At 44.3% G+C, this 19,163-nt stretch overlaps 1 protein-coding gene across 2 annotated transcripts in view; it reads right to left on the minus strand.

The window, feature by feature from the left end:
* LOC133554208 (uncharacterized) overlaps window positions 1–19,163 on the minus strand; it is a 67,029-nt gene that overhangs the window by 37,633 nt on the left and 10,233 nt on the right. For both annotated transcript variants that reach the window (XM_061902677.1, XM_061902676.1), the window contains exons 4-9: window positions 16,449–16,622; window positions 16,204–16,361; window positions 13,428–13,631; window positions 12,929–13,319; window positions 12,679–12,844; window positions 4,334–4,445 (exon numbers count right to left, since the gene is read on the minus strand). In XM_061902677.1, coding sequence (XP_061758661.1) covers window positions 4,334–4,445; window positions 12,679–12,844; window positions 12,929–13,319; window positions 13,428–13,631; window positions 16,204–16,361; window positions 16,449–16,622 — 1,205 coding nt within the window. The remainder of the gene's footprint in view (window positions 1–4,333; window positions 4,446–12,678; window positions 12,845–12,928; window positions 13,320–13,427; window positions 13,632–16,203; window positions 16,362–16,448; window positions 16,623–19,163) is intronic.

Raw genomic sequence — 19,163 nt, forward strand, 5'->3', positions numbered from 1 at the left:
TGGCTCCTCTCGATGTGAAGGAGCAGCGGCTTTACTTTGAGTTCCTCCCGGATGGCAGAGCTTCTCACCCTATCTCTAAGGGAGAGATCCGCCGCCCGACGGAGGAAACTCATTTCGGCCGCTTGTACCCGTGATCTTATCCTTTCGGTCATGACCCAAAGCTCATGACCATAGGTGAGGATGGGAACGTAGATCGACCGGTAAATTGAGAGCTTTGCCTTCCGGCTCAGCTCCTTCTTCACCACAACGGATCGGTACAACGTCCGCATTACTGAAGACGCCGCACCGATCCGCCTGTCGATCTCACGATCCACTCTTCCCTCACTCGTGAACAAGACTCCAAGGTATTTGAACTCCTCCACTTGGGGCAGGGTCTCCTCCCCAACCCGGATATGGCACTCCACCCTTTTCCGGGCGAGAACCATGGACTCGGACTTGGAGGTGCTGATTCTCATTCCGGTCGCTTCACACTCGGCTGCGAACCGATCCAGCGAGAGCTGAAGATCCCGGTCAGATGAAGCCATCAGGACCACATCATCTGCAAAAAGCAGAGACCTAATCCTGCGGTTACCAAACCGGAACCCCTCAACGCCTTGACTGCGCCTAGAAATTCTGTCCATAAAAGTTATGAACAGAATCGGTGACAAAGGACAGCCTTGGCGGAGTCCAACCCTCACTGGAAACGTGTTCGACTTGCTGCTGGCAATGCGGACCAAGCTCTGGCACTGATCGTACAGGGAATTGACCGCCACAATAAGACAGTCCGATACCCCATATATATATATTTAAAAATATATACATATATCAAAATGGCCCCCGCTTGCTTTGATTTTTCAGTGTGCGGCCCTCAGTGGAAAAAGTTTGGACACCCCTGTTCTAATCCATTGGACAATGCACATTAACGGACATATAAAATGTTAATGCGCCAGATTGTAGCCAAAGGCAAATTTTTCATGCTCATATTTTTGCTGTTTTTATCTGCCGCAAGTAGAAAGCCGGTCCGTGAAAACAATGCATACTTTAAACTGGTCCCCGGTAGAAAAAAGGTTGGGTGAACCCTGCCTTAAACGAATAATTATTTAGCCTAAGCCCCGTTTCAGCCACACTAAACCCCACCTCCTCGGACAAATTTTTACACGGGTAAGTCAGCCGTGTAATTGTTGAATCTCTTGTTTCTCCTTCTATAACAGGGGTAGGGAACCTATGGCTCTAGAGCCAGATGTGGCTCTTTTGATGACTTCATCTGGCTCTCAGATAAATCTTAGCTGACATTGCTTAACAAAGAGCTATCCAAAGTGCGGCCCGCGTGTCATTTTTTTAACGGCCCAACGGCACATTTTAAGAATACAATTTAAAAACATAAAAAGTGGTATAAAAGAGCAAACAGGTGGAATGTAACAAGAAATTGCTGCACTGCTTACTCTTATAACACGAAGCTGCCATGCAGGCTGTTTCTTTCTTTAAAAAAGAATAATGAATCAAAATCAATGTCATTTTGAATTATTGACCTATACAAGACTTCAATTACATCACATTAAATATTCCACTTTGAGATATTTTTGAGGAAAAATGTTGCATATTTTGTGTTTTACCATATAAAAAAACTGAGCTTTTTTTTTTTTTTAAAGAAGGGCCTAAAACAAACAAACAAAACATAAACACCAATAAAACTTAAAATTGACGGATATATCTGAAGTTGATCTCGAGATTATTGTGCTAAAAGTAAACAGTGAAAAAAAAAGTATGATTTATTTTTTAACACTTTAATAAGTAGGACAATTTTGGATCCTCAATTATTTTAGTGTGATTTGTTTTTAAGTGGCATTGCTAAAAAAAATAATAATGAATCAAAATCCAAAATTAAGGCTCCAATTATTATATAATCTCAAATATCCCACCTAAAAAAGTTATTGGGTGAAAATATTGCATATTTTGTGTTTTTTCCATTTTTTTTTCTAATGTTGATTGTAGAGAATTAAAACTTGCGTAATAATAAAAATTATAATACTGAATAATGACACATTTTTTATATTTTTTTTTATCAAAACCCCTTGGGGTCCCCGGCATCATAACTGAGTGGAGGCCTAAATGTATATTTTTTATACATATATTGTATTGGTTTTTAAAATAAAAATTATGAAAATGACCCCTGCTTGCTATGATTTTTCAGTGTGCGGCCCTCAGTGGAAAAAGTTTGGACACCCCTGGTTTAACACGATAATTATGAATAATTCCTTTAGTAAGCACAGAGCTAAAAAATAATGTTCAAAATACAAAACATTCTCATGCATTTTCTCCATCCATCTGTTTTCTACCAGACTTGTTCAAGAAGTCGCATTAATGGTAAGAAGTATTTGATTTATTATTGGTTAACTTCAGAATAAGAATGTTATTAAAACGAATAAGGGATTTATTATACTCTAAACATGTTGGTCTTACTTAAAAATGCACACATTTAGTTGTATTCAGTGTTAAAAAATATTATATGGCTCTCACGGGAATACATTTTTAAATATTTGGCTTTCATGGCTCTCTCAGCCAAAAAGGTTCCCGACCCCTGTTCTACATGTACAGACCCTTGTGGAAATCACACATGAATACCTTCAGAGAAAGCGATTGCAGCTATTTGGGATACAACACTTCTCAGACGGCAAGAGAACTTTGCAATTTCCGGCCGGTTCAGCTTTGTTCCTACTTAAAAACTTTCTCCATTTGTCGAAGGAGAGACCACGAGAATGCGAGCTCCCCGTGGACTTGATTTAAAACAAGGCAGCGTGTGCTTTGTATTACCTGGCCGTCGTGGATTGCGACAAATGCATTTGGACTGGCAAAGCAGACTATCAGTTATTGTCCGCTATGTATGTCGCGGCCTGGACGTCAAGGTCCAGAGTGTTGAACCCGCAACGACAAAGCCGCAGGCAATCTGCAATCAGCACACCTGGAGATAATCAAGACTGCAGCATAAAGACCGGGCTCGACTACTGCAACGCACTTCTTGTCGGGATCCCCAGCAAGAACATTCAGAAGCTGCAATACATACAGAATAGTGCTGCTAGGATCCTTATGAGAGTGCGGAAATTTGACCTTATCACACCAACTCTCAAATCCCTTCCCTGGCTTCCTGTTCCACTCAGGATGGAATATTAAGTCTCCCTACTAACCCGCCAGTGCCTCCATGGAAATGCCCCCCTCTACCTCAAAGAACTACTCGCCCCGAAATCCTCCACACGACACCTCCGCTCCAAACGGGCTAACTTTCCTCCAACCTCCGAGGACAAAGTTACGAACTATGGGGGACCGGGCTTTCTGCTCCGCCGCTCCCAGTTCGTGGAACGCTCTCCCTGACCACCTGAGGGTACCACAGACGGTGGATGCTTTTAAAAAAAGGCTTAAAAACCCTTATTTTTACAAAGCCTTTTTATAGATGTACCGTATTTCCTTGAATTGCCGCAGGGCGTATAGTATGCACCTGCCTTGAATTACTGCCGGGTCAAACTCGCTTCGCAAAATAATTAGCGCATGCTTAGTATTACCGCCCGGTCAAACTCGTGACGTCACGAGTGACACTTCCCCCTGTCATCATTTTCAAAATGAAGGAGGCTGATTTCAATACCGGTAATTTGAAATCGCATAAAGGGAAGAAGATTAAGAGCTATTCAGTAGGATTTAAGGTCCAAGCTTACATCACACTCACATTTTTACTGCATTCCTTTGGTAAGTGCCGGAGTAAGAAGAGGTTTTAAAATAATTAGCGCAATGCTTACTTTTACCGCATGCCTTTGGTATGCGCAGGAGTGAGAAGAGGTTTTAAATTAATTAGCGCCCCGGCGGCAATTCAAGGAAATACGGTATGCATACTAGTTCTAGCTAGTTTCTAGTTTTTATTTTTATTATCTTTTCATTATCATTATTTTTTCCCAGTCTCTGGCTTCCCTCTTGTGTACTTGGTCTTCCTGGCCTCCTTGTTTTCCCGCGTCTTATGCAGCTGAGATATGAGGCTCCAGCACATCCCCGCGACCTCAAAAGTGACAAGCGGTAGAAAACGGATGGATGGATAGATATGTAATGAACGTCTTTTTGCACTTGCTGTCTGCCTTGTTGAACTTTGCAGCCTGTTTAGGAAGCAAAAGTAGTCGACGCAACCTTATCAGCTTATCTGAACGTGGCGCGGATCGAGCTAATGTTTATCTAAGATCTAAAAAAAAGAAAAAAGTCACTTTTTATTGGCTCCACTGTAAAATGTATGAGTGTCAAAGGCTGGAGTCCCGCCTCTCCACGTGGGCCGCGACTCGGCAAGGAAAGACTACCAATAAAAGGCCTTTAAAGGTCTTACCTCCTCAGAGATGTAATGTGCTCCTCGGACAGGCCTCCGTCTTCCTCGTTAACGATGAACAGTTTGCCCTTCAGCTCCGCCGGCTGCACCGCAAAGCTTTTGAGGAAAATGTCTGCAAGAACAAAGACGAACCGGCACGTGAGCTCGCCTTTCGTTCTTCCAATTAAAAAGACAGAAGTAATTGCTAAAAAAAAAAAAACACCTGAGGGAATGGATTTTCGTACATTTTTTTTGTGTGTTACGCTGCGTGACAATCGATGACCTCGTTTGTGTCGTAACATTCTCCGTTTTCAACAACACACATGTCTTTCTCTGTTTTTGTGTGTTCTAAATTGTAAACGAACGCTAGCAACCTTTAAAAGCCCCTAAAGTTATTTTATTTTATCCACAAAATCTTGGCGACAAATGTAATGTAAAGTAGTAGGAGACAGGAGCAGACCCAACAAAGCAACCAAGAGAGCCGACTCTGTCGTAGGCTGCCCACTAGCCAATGTCCACTTTGCAACATCCAACAACGCGCACGTTGGGCAGGGGCGGTATAGCTCAGTTGGTAGAGTGGGTTCCAGGTTCGATTCCCGCTTCTGCCAACCTAGTCACTGCCGCTGTGTCCTTGGGCAAGACACTTTACCCACCTGCTCCCAGTGCCACCCACACTGGTTTGAATGTACTTAGATATTGGGTTTCACTATGTAAAGCGCTTTGAGTCACTAGAGAAAAATCGCTATATAAATGTAATTCACTTCACTTCAGGTTAGATCCCCGCTTCCGCCATCATAGCGACTGCCGTTGTGTCCTTGGGCAAGACACTTTACCCACCTGCTCCCAGTGCCACCCACACTGGTTTAAATGTAACTTAGACATTAGGTTTCACTGTGTAAAAGCGCTTTGAGTCACTAGAGAAAAGTGCTATATAAATATAATTCACTTCACGTATACATTTAAAGTATTAACCGGCACATTCATGACAATGTGATGTTTACCATATGTTGTTCATTTCAATCCATCCATCAATTTTCTACCGCTTGTCCCTTCTTTGGGGTTGCAAGGGGTGCTGGATGCATTCGGGCGGAAGGCGGCGTACACCATGGACAAGTCGCTACCTTATCACAGGGCCAGCACAGATAGACAGACAACATGTTCCCAACGTATCACAGGTCTTCCCCTTGGCCTCTTGCCGGTCGGACGTACGCCAAATACCTCCCTAGGGAGGCATTCGGGTGGCATCCAGATGCCCGAACCACCTCATCTGGCTCCTCTCTACTTTGAGTTCCTCCCGGATGGCTGAGCTTCTCACCCTATCTTTAAGGGAGAGACCCGCCACCCGGCGGAGGAAACTCATTTCGTCCGCTTGTACCCGTGATCTTATCCTTTCGGTCATAACCCAAAGCTCATGACCATAGGTGAAGATGGGAACGTAGATATATTGAGAGCTTTGCCTTCCGGCTCAGCTCCTTCTTCACCACAACGGATCAATACAGCGTCCGCATTATTGAATACGCCGCACCGATCCGTCTGTTGATCTCACGATCCACTCTTCCCTCACTCGTGGACAAGACTCCAGGTACTTGGGGCAGGATCTCCTCCGCCAACCGGAGATGGCACTCCACCCTTTTCCAGGCGAGAACCATGGACTCGGACTCGGAGGTGCTGATTCTCATCTCATTCGCTTCACATTCGGCTGTGAACTGATCCAGTGAGAGCTTAAGATCCTGGCCAGTTGAAGCCATCAGGACCACATCATCTGCAAAAAGCAGAGACCTAATCCTGCAGCCACCAAACCGGAACCCCTCAATGCCCTGACTGCGCCTAGAAATTCTGTCCATAAAAGTTATGAACAGAATGGGTGACAAAGGGCAGCCATGGCGGAGTCCAAACCTCACTGGAAACGAGTCCGACTTACTGTCGGCCAAGCGGACCAAGCTCTGCCACTGATCATACAGGGAGCAGACCGCCACTATCACACAGTCTGAATATCAAGTTCAATCTGACTCGTTTCTTAAATGTGTTAAAAATATATATATATATATATATATGTATATATATTTATAAAACTCACTTTGAGTTTTCAAAAAGCACACCTTTTCCTTTCAAGTGAGATCCGAGAGTGTTAATAATAACCACCTCTTTTGTTGAAGAGCGCTCAGAGGTGTTCTTTTAATTGGCAAGTGGCGCCGCTGTCTAGGGAATTAGATATTCAGACCCAGTAATAAATGGCGGTCCGATTGGGTTATTTTTTTTATTTTTATTTTTTTCAGAAAAAAATGATAATTTTCATTCTATTCATGCGCCCTTCAACAACACCAGCAGTTACCTGGCGGCACTTTTCACAAACAGCCACCTGCTGTTTACGTATTTAGAGGTCGTATAATAGCTCATAAAAACACTCCGTTTGAAAACTTCCACTGGCACAAAAGCTAGTTGATACACGTCATCACAGCATATCATAGCAACATGTTTTAGCGTGTAAACTGCTATGTATTGGTGTGTAAACAGTCAGGTTTGAGTGTGTAAACAGCCATGTTTTAGTAAGTAAAGAGCCATATATTGGTATGTAAACAGTCATGTTTTAGTGTGTAAACAGCCATGTGTAGGTGTGTAAACAGTCATGTTTTAGCGTGTAAACAGCCATGTTTTAGTGTGTAAACAGCAATATATTGGTGTGTAAACAGTCATGTTTTAGCACGTAAACAGCCATGTTTTAGTAAGTAAACAGCCATATATTGGTGTGTAAACAGCCATGTTTTAGTGTGTAAACAGTCATGTTTTAGTGTGTAAACAGCCATGTTTTAGTGTGTAAACAGCCATGTTTTAGTGTGTAAATAGCCATGTTTTAGTGTGTCAACAGACATGTTTTAGTGGGTAAACAGTCATGTTTTAGTGTGTAAACAGCCATGTTTTAGTGTGTAAACAGCCATATTTTAGTGTGTAAATAGCCATGCTTTGGCGTGTAAACAGCCATGTTTTAGTGTGCAAACAGTCATGTTTTAGTGTGTAAATAGCCATGCTTTGGCGTGTAAACAGCCATGTTTTAGTGTGTAAACAGCCATGTTTTAGTGTGTAAATAGCCATGCTTTGGCGTGCAAACAGCCATGTTTTAGCATGTAAACAGCCATGTTTTAGCATGTAAACAGCCATGTTTTAGTGTGTCAACAGCCATGTTTTAGTGTGTAAATAGCTATGCTTTGGCGTGCAAACAGCCATGTTTTAGCATGTAAACAGCCATGTTTTAGCGTGTAAACAGCCATGTTTTAGTGTGTCAACAGCCATGTTTTAGTGTGTAAACAGCCATGTTTTAGCGTGTAAACGGCCATGTTTTAGTGTGTCAACAGCCATGTTTTAGTGTGTCAACAGCCATGTTTTAGAGTGTAAATAGCCATGTTTTAGCTTGTAAACAGCCATGTTTTAGTGTGTAAACAGCCATGTTTTAGTGTGTAAACAGCCATATATTGGTGTGTAAATAGCCATGCTTTGGCATGTAGACAGCCATGTTTTAGTGTGTAAACAGCCATGTTTTAGTGTGTAAACAGCCATATATTGGTGTGTAAATAGCCATGTTTTAGCGTGTAAAAAGCCATGTTTTAGTGTGTAAACAGCCATGTTTTAGTGTTTTAAAAGGTATATATTGGTGTGTAAATAGCCATGCTTTGGCATGTAAACAGCCATGTTTTAGTGTGTAAATACCCATGTTTTAGTGTGTAAACAGCCATGTTTTAGTGTGTAAACAGCCATGTTTTAGTGTGTAAACAGCCATGTTTTAGTGTGTAAACAGCCATGTTTCAGTGTGTAAATAGCCATGTTATAGTGTGTAAACAGCCATGTTTTAGCGTGTAAACAGCCATGTTTTAGCGTGTAAACAGCCATGTTGTAGTGTGTAAACAGCCATATATTGGTGTGTAAATAGCCATGCTTTGGCGTGTAAATAGCCATGTTTTAGTGTGTAAACAGCCATGTTTTAGCGTGTAAACAGCCATGTTTTAGTGTGTAAACAGCCTTATCTTGTTGTGTAAATAGCCATGTTTTAGTGTGTAAACAGCCATGTTTTAGTGTGTAAACAGCCATGTTTTAGTGTGTAAACAGCCATGTTTTAGCATGTAAACAGCCATGTTTTAGCGTGTCAACTGCTGTGTTTTAGCGTGTAAACAGCCGTGTTTAGCATGTAAACAGCCATGTTTTAGCGTGTCAACTGCTGTGTTTTAGCGTGTAAACAGCCGTGTTTAGCATGTAAACAGCCATGTTTTAGTGTGCAAACAGCCCAGCTATGTAGAGGGGGCGTGGCCTGCGGACCTGCAGCGACGCAGGTTGTGCCAGGACCGGCTTCTAGATCAGCGACAGGTGCGTAGATTGCCCACCTGGGCCTGGTTATCGAAATCACCTGTAGTGCGAGTCCAGTCCATAGTGGATCTGACATAATAGTGAGAATCCAGTCCATAGTGGATCTAAGATAATAGTGTGAGAGTCCAGTCCATAGTGGATCTAACATAATAGTGTGAGAGTCCAGTCCATAGTGGATCAAACATAAGAGTGAGAGTCCAGTCCATAGTGGATCTAACATAATAGAGTGAGAGTTCAGTCCATAGTGGATCTGACATAATAGTGAGAGTCCAGTCCATAGTGGATCTAACATAATAGTGTGAGAGTCCAGTCCATAGTGAAACTAACATAATAGTGTGAAAGTCCAGTCCATAGTGGATCTAACATAATAGTGAGAGTCCAGTCCATAGTGGATCTAACATAATAGTGTGAGAGTCCAGTCCATAGTGGATGTAAGATAATAGTGTGAGAGTCCAGTCCATAGTGAAACTAACATAATAGTGTGAGTCCAGTCCATAGTGGATCTGACATAATAGTGAAAGTCCAGTCCATAGTGGATGTAAGATAATAGTGTGAGAGTCCAGTCCATAGTGGATCTAACATAATAGTGTGAGAGTCCAGTCCATAGTGGATCAAACATAATAGTGAGAGTCTAGTCCATAGTGGATCTAACATAATAGTGTGAGAGTCCAATCCATAGTGGATCTGACATAATAGTGAGAGTCCAGTCCATAGTGGATCTAACATAATAGTGAGAGTCCAGTCCATAGTGGATCTAACATAATAGTGAGAGTCCAGTCCATAGTGGATCTAACATAATAGTGTGAGAGTCCAGTCCATAGTGGATCAAACATAATAGTGTGAGAGTCCAGTCCATAGTGGATCTAAGATAATAGTGTGAGAGTCCAGTCCATAGTGGAATCTAACATAATAGTGAGAGTCCAGTCCATAGTGGATCTGACATAATAGTGAGAATCCAGTCCATAGTGGATCTAAGATAATAGTGTGAGAGTCCAGTCCATAGTGGATCTAACATAATAGTATGAGAGTCCAGTCCATAGTGGATCAAACATAATAGTGTGAGAGTCCAGTCCATAGTGGATCTAAGATAATAGTGTGAGAGTCCAGTCCATAGTGGAATCTAACATAATAGTGAGAGTCCAGTCCATAGTGGATCAAACATAATAGTGAGAGTCCAGTCCATAGTGGATCTAACATAATAGTGTGAGAGTCCAGTCCATAGTGGATCTAACATAATAGTGTGAGAGTCCAGTCCATAGTGGATCTAACATAATAGTGAGAGTCAAGTGCATAGTGGATCTAACATAATAGTGAGAGTCCAGTCCATAGTGGATCTAACATAATAGTGTGAGAGTCCAGTCCATAGTGAAAGTAACATAATAGTGTGAGAGTCCAGTCCATAGTGGATATCAAATAATAGTGAGAGTCCAGTCCATTGTGGATCTAACGCACACACACTAGGTGTGGTGAAATGTGTCCTCTGCATTTGACCCATCCCCATGTTCACCCCCCTGGGAGGTGAGGGGAGCAGTGAGCAGCAGCGGTGGCCACGCCCGGGAATCATTTTGGGGGATTTAACCCCCAATTCCAACCCTTGATGCTGAGTGCCAAGCAGGGAGGTATTGGCTCCATTTTTATAGTCTTCGGTATGGTCGCAAATGCTACAATTCCAGTGATCAAGATAGTTTGAATTCATATATTTAATATGTTGTGCATTAAATATGCAGCCGGACCAATGAGCAGGAAATGACTACTATTGTGGCTCCGAAGTTGTTCAGCATTCACCAAGGAGCTTAGAATCCCGAGGTATCCTCCGTCGCGCGGACAAATCTCGACTGCCGCAAACATCCTGCGTCCATATTTCATAAACGTGCGCTCTCCTCTTCTGTTTGTCCTTCTGCGCATTCACACCGATCCCGTCCAGCCGGTCGCCCACCTCCGCGCGGACGAGGTGTGCGAGGCCTTGCTTGTTGTACGTCACTTTGAACAACTCTTAAGGACAAAAGCTTGCGAAAAGGAGTAGTTGGTCTTGGGGGGGTGGGGGTCGAGTAACAAGGCCCACTTCTTTTGCAGGTGACGCCACAGTGCGCCCTGCAGGCCGAATTGAGGAATAACACATTGTGCTTTGAGAAGGTCATTATTTTTTAAATAAGCTCTCTAGTTCAAACGCTGCTTTTATGAAAACTAAATACCCCCCGTGACCTCAAAAGGGACAAGCGGTAGAAAATGGATGGATGGATATATCTAAAAGGCATACGTCAGCCGACTAGTCAGGAGTATGTTCACTACTTTATTTAATGGCAAAATGATTATCCGATTGCGGCATAGCTCGGTTGGTAGAGCGGCCGTGCCAGCAACTTGAGGGTTGCAGGTTCGATTCCCGCTTCCGCCATCCTAGTCACTGCCGTTGTGTCCCTGGGCAAGTCACTTTACCCACCTGCTCCCAGTGCCACCCACACTGGTTTAAATGTAACTTAGATGAAGTGAATTGGTTTTACATGTACAGTGAAGTGAAGTGAATTATATTTATATAGCGCTTTTGTCTTGTGACTCAAAGCACTTTACATAGTGAAACCCAATATCTAAGTTACATTTAAACCAGTGTGGGTGGCACTGGGAGCACGTGGGTAAAGTGTCTTGCCCAAGGACACAACGGCAGTGACTAGGATGGCGGAAGCGGGAATCGAACCTGCAACCCTCAAGTTGCTGGCACGGCCACTCTTCCAACCGAGCTATACCGCCCCAGTATATGTAGATAGAAGTAGATATTGGGTTTCACTATGTAAAGCGCTTTGAGTCACTAGAGAAAAGCGCTATTTAAATATAATTCAATTAAAAAAAAAATTCTATTCAATAATAAACATATGTTTTAATGTATCATACGATTTTTTTGTTAAAAATAAAGCCAATAATGAACATTTTTTGTGGTCATTTGAAAATATATACCAAAATATTGGTATCGGGACAACTCTAATTCCTAGTGCATTACTTACATTATTACCACTTTTGAGGACGCAACAAAAAAAGATACAAAAATTGGACAGAACCAGGTTATTTTTAAATGTTGCAAACATTTGTATTTATTATAAATGTGAATTATATTTATATAGCGCTTTTCTCTAGTGGCTCAAAGCGCTTTTATATAGTGAAACCCAGTATCTGAGTTACATTTAAACCAGTGTGGGTGGGCACTGGGGCTTCACGGTGGGAGAGGGGTTAGTGCGTCTGCCTCACAATACGAAGGTCTTGCAGTCCTGGGTTCAAATCCAGGCTTGGGATCTTTCTGTGTGGAGTTTGCATGTTCTCCCCGTGAATGCGTGGGTTCCCTCCGGGTACTCCGGCTTCCTCCCACTTCCAAAGACATGCACCTGGGGATAGGTTGATTGGCAACACTAAATTGGCCCTAGTGTGTGAATGTGAGTGTGAATGTTGTCTGTCTATCTGTGTTGGCCCTGCGATGAGGTGGCGACTTGTCCAGGGTGTACCCCGCCTTCCGCCCGATTGTAGCTGAGATAGGCGCCAGCGACCCCAAAAGGGAATAAGCGGTAGAAAATGGATGGATGGGTGGGCACTGGGAGCAGGTGGGTAAAGTGCTTTGCCCAAGGACACAACGGCAGTGACTAAGATTGCGGAAGCGGTGACCGAACCTGGAATCCTCAAGTTGCTGGCATGGCCACTCTACCAACCGAGCTAGACTGCCCCATGTAATGTTTGTTTTTGTAAAACATCAAAGGCTGCAGTCTTCAACAAAATCCATCCAATGTGTTCATAAGCATCAAAGACTGCAGCCTTAAAAGAATCTAACGTACATGTTTGATAGTTTTGTCTCCAATTGACCTAACGTATATATTTTTTGTGTTCAGAGTCAAACAAGGCTAAGTCCTTAACGACGTACTTTTGTTTCGATCGACGTTGAAGACCGTCTTCAACAAACCTATCACAAATATTTCATGAACAAGCCTAATTCCACCGGGCTGCCAACATTTTATATCGTTCAAAAAGCCCTTACTCACTGAAGTTGTGCGCAATCTTCTGGTTGAGCATAATGTGTTGTTGCACGTTGCTGGACTCCGGTACTTCAAAGGACCCCAGGTTCTGAACGGCAAACTGTTGGTACAAGCGGGCCGTGTCCACTTCAATCCTCTGGTTACTCGGTTTCCCCCAGAAGGATTTAGCAATCTGCAGAGAAACAATGTAAAATAATATGGATTCCAAGGTCTGGGATGGATTAGATTTGACTCTTAAAATGATGGGATGTAGTACCTTCTTGGGGCTGACTGTGTCCCAGTGGAAGGGTTTGGTGCGGATCTTTCTCGGGCCAATCTTGAACTTGAGGGGTAAAGGCGGAGGAGGCGGTATTCTAACTGCTTCACTTGGCATGGGTGTTTCATTGGGAGGAGACTCTGGGAGGGCATCTGGGTCAGGGGTGGTCTGCGTCAAAGAGGCTGGGGGGTTCAGGTCTTCCTCCACATCGGAGCCATCCTCATCCTCTTCTGCGTCTTCCGCTATGCTAAGATGTCGTAGGCTCTCGCCACCCCCGAACATGGACCTCCTTTTCCAGTCGGAACACAGCCTGTCGATGGCTTTGACCCAAGCGTCCCGCTCCGACTGCACACCGCCAGGAAGAGGCGGCCTTGATTCAGGCACTCTGAAACTGTAACAGTCCAGTCAAGCATTACCATTCATCGATCGATCGACCCGAGGCTTTCATTGACTGATCGACCCAAGGCTTTCATTGACTGACTTAATGGTTTCCGCTCACTGGTATTGGTTTTTGCGCGTGACGAGTGTGAAGGTGTCCGCGCTGTGAGGCTTCTTGACGCTGCTGTCGCCGTCCGACAGATGGATCACAGTGTTGATGTGCGACCGAGACGTCTGCTCGCCATCGGCGGTGGCGGCAGCGGCTCCGCCTCGTCGACTGAAAGGCTCCAACGTCAGCTGGCCGCGGTGCAGCTGCACCTCGTATCTGGAACATCAATTTTTTTTGGTCAAATAATATATATTTGCCGTAGCTTGAAACAAAATGTCGGTTTTTGATATCGTACAAACTAGGGTTATACGGTATACCGGTACTAGTATAGTATTGCGGTACTAATGAATCAAAAACGGTATGACTGTATACTGTGTTTGAAAAGTACCGGTTCCAGGGCATAACATTGCTGGTTTTACGAGCAGAGCAGCATGTTCGGCAGCGCAAAATCACGGAGTACTTACAAGCAGACACAATACGTAGACAGAAAAGGGAGAATGGACGCATTTTTGTCACGGCGCGGGCTCGAACTCGCTTTTCCCCGGCAGCTGTGTCCGACAACACTCTGTCTGGCAGCATGCCAGGACACGCCCATGCAACACCGTGGCTGCAGACGATCGGCAATCTGCACACCTGGAACTAATGAGGGGCAAGTTGGGTATAGGACCAGTGGACCCAGGGATTGGTGCGGGAACTTAAATACCCCTTCGCCGGCAAGCCTGATGCTCTCTGTTCTCTCTCTGCGTTTCCCTCTGTGCCTGACGTCTTTGTTATCCTCCCACAGTGCCTTCCCGAGTCTCCCCTTTTCGTGATCTCCCGTTGTTTTCCTCTGCGGATTCAGACTGCCTTCCTCGGTCCTCGACCCTCACCTGGACATGGACCTTGTCACTTCTTGGTAACACACACTCCAGCTAACTACACACATACTCTAACACCACTCCCTCTTGGATTTTGGTCACACACTCCGTCCAATAGTTTCGTTAGTATTGTTTATTATTATTATATACGAGGTGGCGACTTGTCTGGGGTGTACACGGCCTTCTGCCCGAATGCTGCTGAGATAGGCTCCAGCACCCCTGCGGCTCCAAAGGGGACAAGCGGTATAAGATGGATGGATATATATATATATATATATATATATATATATATATATATATATATATATATGTATATATATATATATATATATATATATATATATATATATATCTAAAATAAATCATTGAACATACTGCCCCCTGGTGTCTGAGACGTCAACTCCCTTTCTGCAAACATAACAATTTTGGCCTAAAAAATAAAGATAAATGTGAAGTTATAACACTGAAACACCCTCAGGAAGAGGTGCTTTAGGACATCCATCTGCAGTCGGCAAGGTTTTAGCTATTTCTAAATCACTAATCCTCGCCTCCTTGGCGACAAATAAAGTGATTTCCTTACAAGTATCATTATCACTGAAGGACGAGGATTAGCCAAACATGATTCACTACACACCGTAGGAGGATACAACAGTCGTCGCCGCTAACAAAAGCTAGAGTGCCTGAATGTAAACAAATGCTATGGGTGGATCTACACCTGATCCACTGTAATGATACCAAGTACAATTGCGTATCTAGTCGATACTATGATTCACACAATATTTTTTATCGTCACAAAATCTTTTTTCCTTTTTTTTAAAATTCATAGTATATTTATAAACTCAGGAAATATGTACCTGGACACATGAGGACTTTGAATTTGACCAATGTAGGATCTTGGACTTGGTATCAGATCAATACCCAAATGTGTGGTATCATCCAAAACTAATGTAAAGTATCCAAACAATAGAAGAATAAGTGATTATTACATTTTAACAGAAGTGTAGATAGAACATGTAAAAACAGAAAATAAGCCGATATTAACAGTACATGAACAAGTAGATTAAACATCTTTTTTTACAGTTTGTCCTTTATAATGTCAAAATAATAGAACTATAAATGACACAATATGTTTCTGCATACGTCAGCAGACTAATTATGAACCTCTGTTTGTTTACTTACTACTAAAAAACAAGTTGTCTGGTATGTTCACTATTTTATTAAATTGCAATAATAAACATATGTTTAATGTACCCTAAGATTTTTTGTTAAAATAAAGCCAATAATGACATTTTTTGTGGTCCCCTTTATTAAAAAAATAGTATCGAAAGGCATCGAAATACATTTTGGTACCAAAATATTGGTGTCGGGACAACCCTGGTACAAACTTAGTTACCAGGTGCGTGTTTTAGAAAACTCAAAAGAACATTGGCAAACAGCATCCTCAGGGACTCATCCCACCCAGGTCACCACTGGGTTGAATGTTATTTATATAGCGCTTTTCTCTACTGACTCAAAGCGCTTTACATAGTGAAACCCAGTATCTAAGTTACATTTAAACGAGTGTGGGTGACCCTGGGAGCAAGTGGGTAAAGTGTCTTGCCCAAAGACACAACGGCAGTGACTAGGATGGCGGAAGCGGGGATCGAACCTGAAACCCTCAAGTTGCTGGCACAGCCGCTCTACCAACCGAACTATACCGCCCCTACAAGACCATCAAAGCGAGGACAAATAGACTGAAAAACAGTTTCTATCCAATACTTGCCACCCCTCCCAAATTTTCCCGGGAGACTCCCGAATTTCAGTTCCCGAATAAGTTTTTCAACTTGTTTAAGTCGGGGTCCACAATAAAGATATTCTGATTCTGATCTTTTGCAAAAATTATGAGAATTTGAGTGCATGAGTTGTTAAATAAGCCATTGGTGTATTCGTACTTGACCCATCGGAAGGACGCCAGTCCTCCTCTGTGCAACAGGAGGACGCCTTCACGTAAGCTCTGAGAGGCTTCAGACTGCTGGGTCGTCCCTACGCTGCCCCCTTCAGGATGACTGTAGATGTTCCCATAAATGATCTGGTTGACGAGCTGCATGATCTGTGGCGACACACCCAAAGACAAGACAGCAGTTGGGTCAATGTATGTACAAAGGTGTGTGCGGCCGCCTGTGTCGAGGTTGAAGACCTTGTGCTTGTCGTGCACTGAGGTGGCCTCCAGCTCGTAGTCGTGGTGGCCTTTAAAGGAAACCGAGAACCTGGCACCGATCCCGTCGTCGCAGCTGTTGACCAAGGCGAAGGGAAGTTGTCGCTTGACGATGCCCTTCTCGATGGTGCACAGCGTTTTGTTGGCGACGTCAAACTAGATAGTTGAGATGGAGTTAAGGCAGATAGCATCAGGTTAAGAAATTGTGTTAGCATCACATTTGTCTTTGCTACGTTGGCATGCTAAGGTTTCACTGAGCCTCGTTAGCACTAAAAAGATAACGCTGATTGTGAGGTTGCCCTCCAGGGGGTTCTTCGGACCACCAAGCCCCGACATGATAGCCCGGATCAGGGTTACAATACAGTTTTATTTTGTAATAGTTTGGCGGGTTACTTTCCAGCAATTGTCTTTTCTGTCCGTGATCGTCACGCTCTTGTTCTCACTCCAGCTCCAACAACCTCTTTTCTCCCAGCTGCTGCTTGTACAGGTGATTAAATGACAAGGCCCACCTGGGCCATCTACGTACCTGTCGCTGTCTTCGAGGCCGGTCCTGGCACACCCCGTTCCGCTCGAGCCTTGAAATTTTCTTAAAATCATCAAGGGTGGACGGTCCCCCTTCCTCTCCCTTATCTCTCCTGCTTGCTTCTTTGTCTCGTCTCGTCTCAACTTGTTTGTTGCCTCTTTTTGTACTGCTCTCCAAATCTAAACATCGGAACTATTTAACTGGCCTCAACGGAATTGACAAGATCTTGTGTTTGGGGGAAGCTGCTTGTCGTGACGGAGCGGTTGTTGCCGGACTCACGGCGGACTCTTGGGAGAAGAAGGAGTGCCAAGTGCCTGCCAAACCTTCCAGTCGAGGACGTGAAGATATCTACCTCTTCAGACTTATGACAACAGGACATCTGCTGATTGGAGTAAGCCTTGCTCTGGTTTGTTCACAAATTGGAAGTTGCTGGCAGTCTTCAAAGTACCCCAAAGCTGCCGCAAATGATTGGAGAATGCGGGAAGGACTGTGGACACTTGTGATTTTGGATCACATCAGACTGTCTGCCCCGCAGGATTTTGAGGATCCGTCATTGACTATTTAGAGTGAAAAGCAGATTTTATTTTCACTCGCGTACGAAACATTCTAACTTGGATTGTTTCCCTGGCTTCGAGACTCTCCCGAAGGACAGTGCGGCGAAGACACAACAAACTCCCTTCTAGTCTCTCATGGACACACACCTGTTGTTGTTGACTATCGGCTGCACAACATCAAGGCTGCGGAACAGAGACACACTGCAGTCTTACACACACACATGCATCCAAAAAAATATACGCCACACACAGATACCCCACCCCCAATCCGACGCCCTTGACGCAAATCCCATAGGGGTTAATGGACGGATGGGCAGCACCTGAGAGCTGCAGCCAGCCACCATGGCCCCCCACTCCCTCCCCTCTGTTGCTAAATATATCGAGCTGTACGTTGCAATATGTATTTGTCCTTTGCTATGGAGATTTTTTTCCCCACTCCCCCTTAGGAGTCCAGTCTAGATCGTATTTTTTAAACTCATCTTTCCCCAGCGTTTATCTTTTCCCCATCTTTTACGGTGCGCCTTGTGGCGACCCATCAGCATTCTTGTTCTGTAGCCCTGTACACCGTTTGTTTATCTAATCTTGAACAGGTTTGTGCTGAAAACAAAGTGTCGTTGTACTTGTGCAATGGCAATAAAGACCTACCTACTGACCTACTACCTACCCACCTACCTACATGTCAGTGTACCCCAATTTAAGAGTTTTTAGAGATAAGAAATGTCCCTTGGCCAATTGTTGTGCTTTAAGTTGCAAACAAAATAATTTGAGTTTGTTACGGCTCAGACCCTTCCCAACGGCGCTCATCCGTCTGTGCGCACCAGTGAGCGCACCTCAGGACACGCCCAGGGACGCGCAGCGGCCGCCAGCTGTAATCATTCACCGACAATCACCACACTTGCCCGTATCGAAGGACCTGCCTTCATAAGCCTGCACAACTTGGCATGCCGGCGCCGGAGTATAGCCTTCCGTACCTTCCCTGTGTTCATCGCCGAGTCACGCTGTGTGTCGTGTGCTTCCGGATCTTCCCTGTCTTCCTCGTGCTTCCTGGTTTTTGACTCCTCGCTAGCCCCGGACGACGACGATTCGCTCCTGCCTCTCGACCCCTCTTCCGCCCCTGGACTTGCCCTTGTCGGACTGCACCGCTTCTCTCAACACGCACCTCCAACACTTGCGGTAAAATCCATCCATCCATCCATCCATCCATTTTCTACCGCTTATTCCCTTTTGGGGTCGCGGGGGGCGCTGGCGCCTATCTCAGCTACAATTGGGCGGAAGGCGGAGTACACCCTGGACAAGTCACCACCTCATCGCAGGGCCAACACAGATAGACAGACAACATTCACACTCACATTCACACACTAGGGCCAATTTAGTGTTGCCAATCAACCTATCCCCAGGTGCATGTCTTTGGAAGTGGGAGGAAGCCGGAGTACCCGGAGGGAACCCACGCATTCACGGGGAGGACATGCAAACTCCACACAGAAAGATCCCGAGCCTGGATTTGAACCCAGGACTGCAGGACCTTCGTATTGTGAGGCAGACGCACTAACCCCTCTCCCACCGTGAAGCCCCAATCCCTCCAGTTAAATCCTGCACATAGCCGTACACCATACACACTCT

Source organism: Nerophis ophidion, linkage group LG06, assembly GCF_033978795.1.
Source record: "Nerophis ophidion isolate RoL-2023_Sa linkage group LG06, RoL_Noph_v1.0, whole genome shotgun sequence".
Classification (NCBI taxonomy): Eukaryota; Metazoa; Chordata; class Actinopteri; order Syngnathiformes; family Syngnathidae; genus Nerophis; species Nerophis ophidion.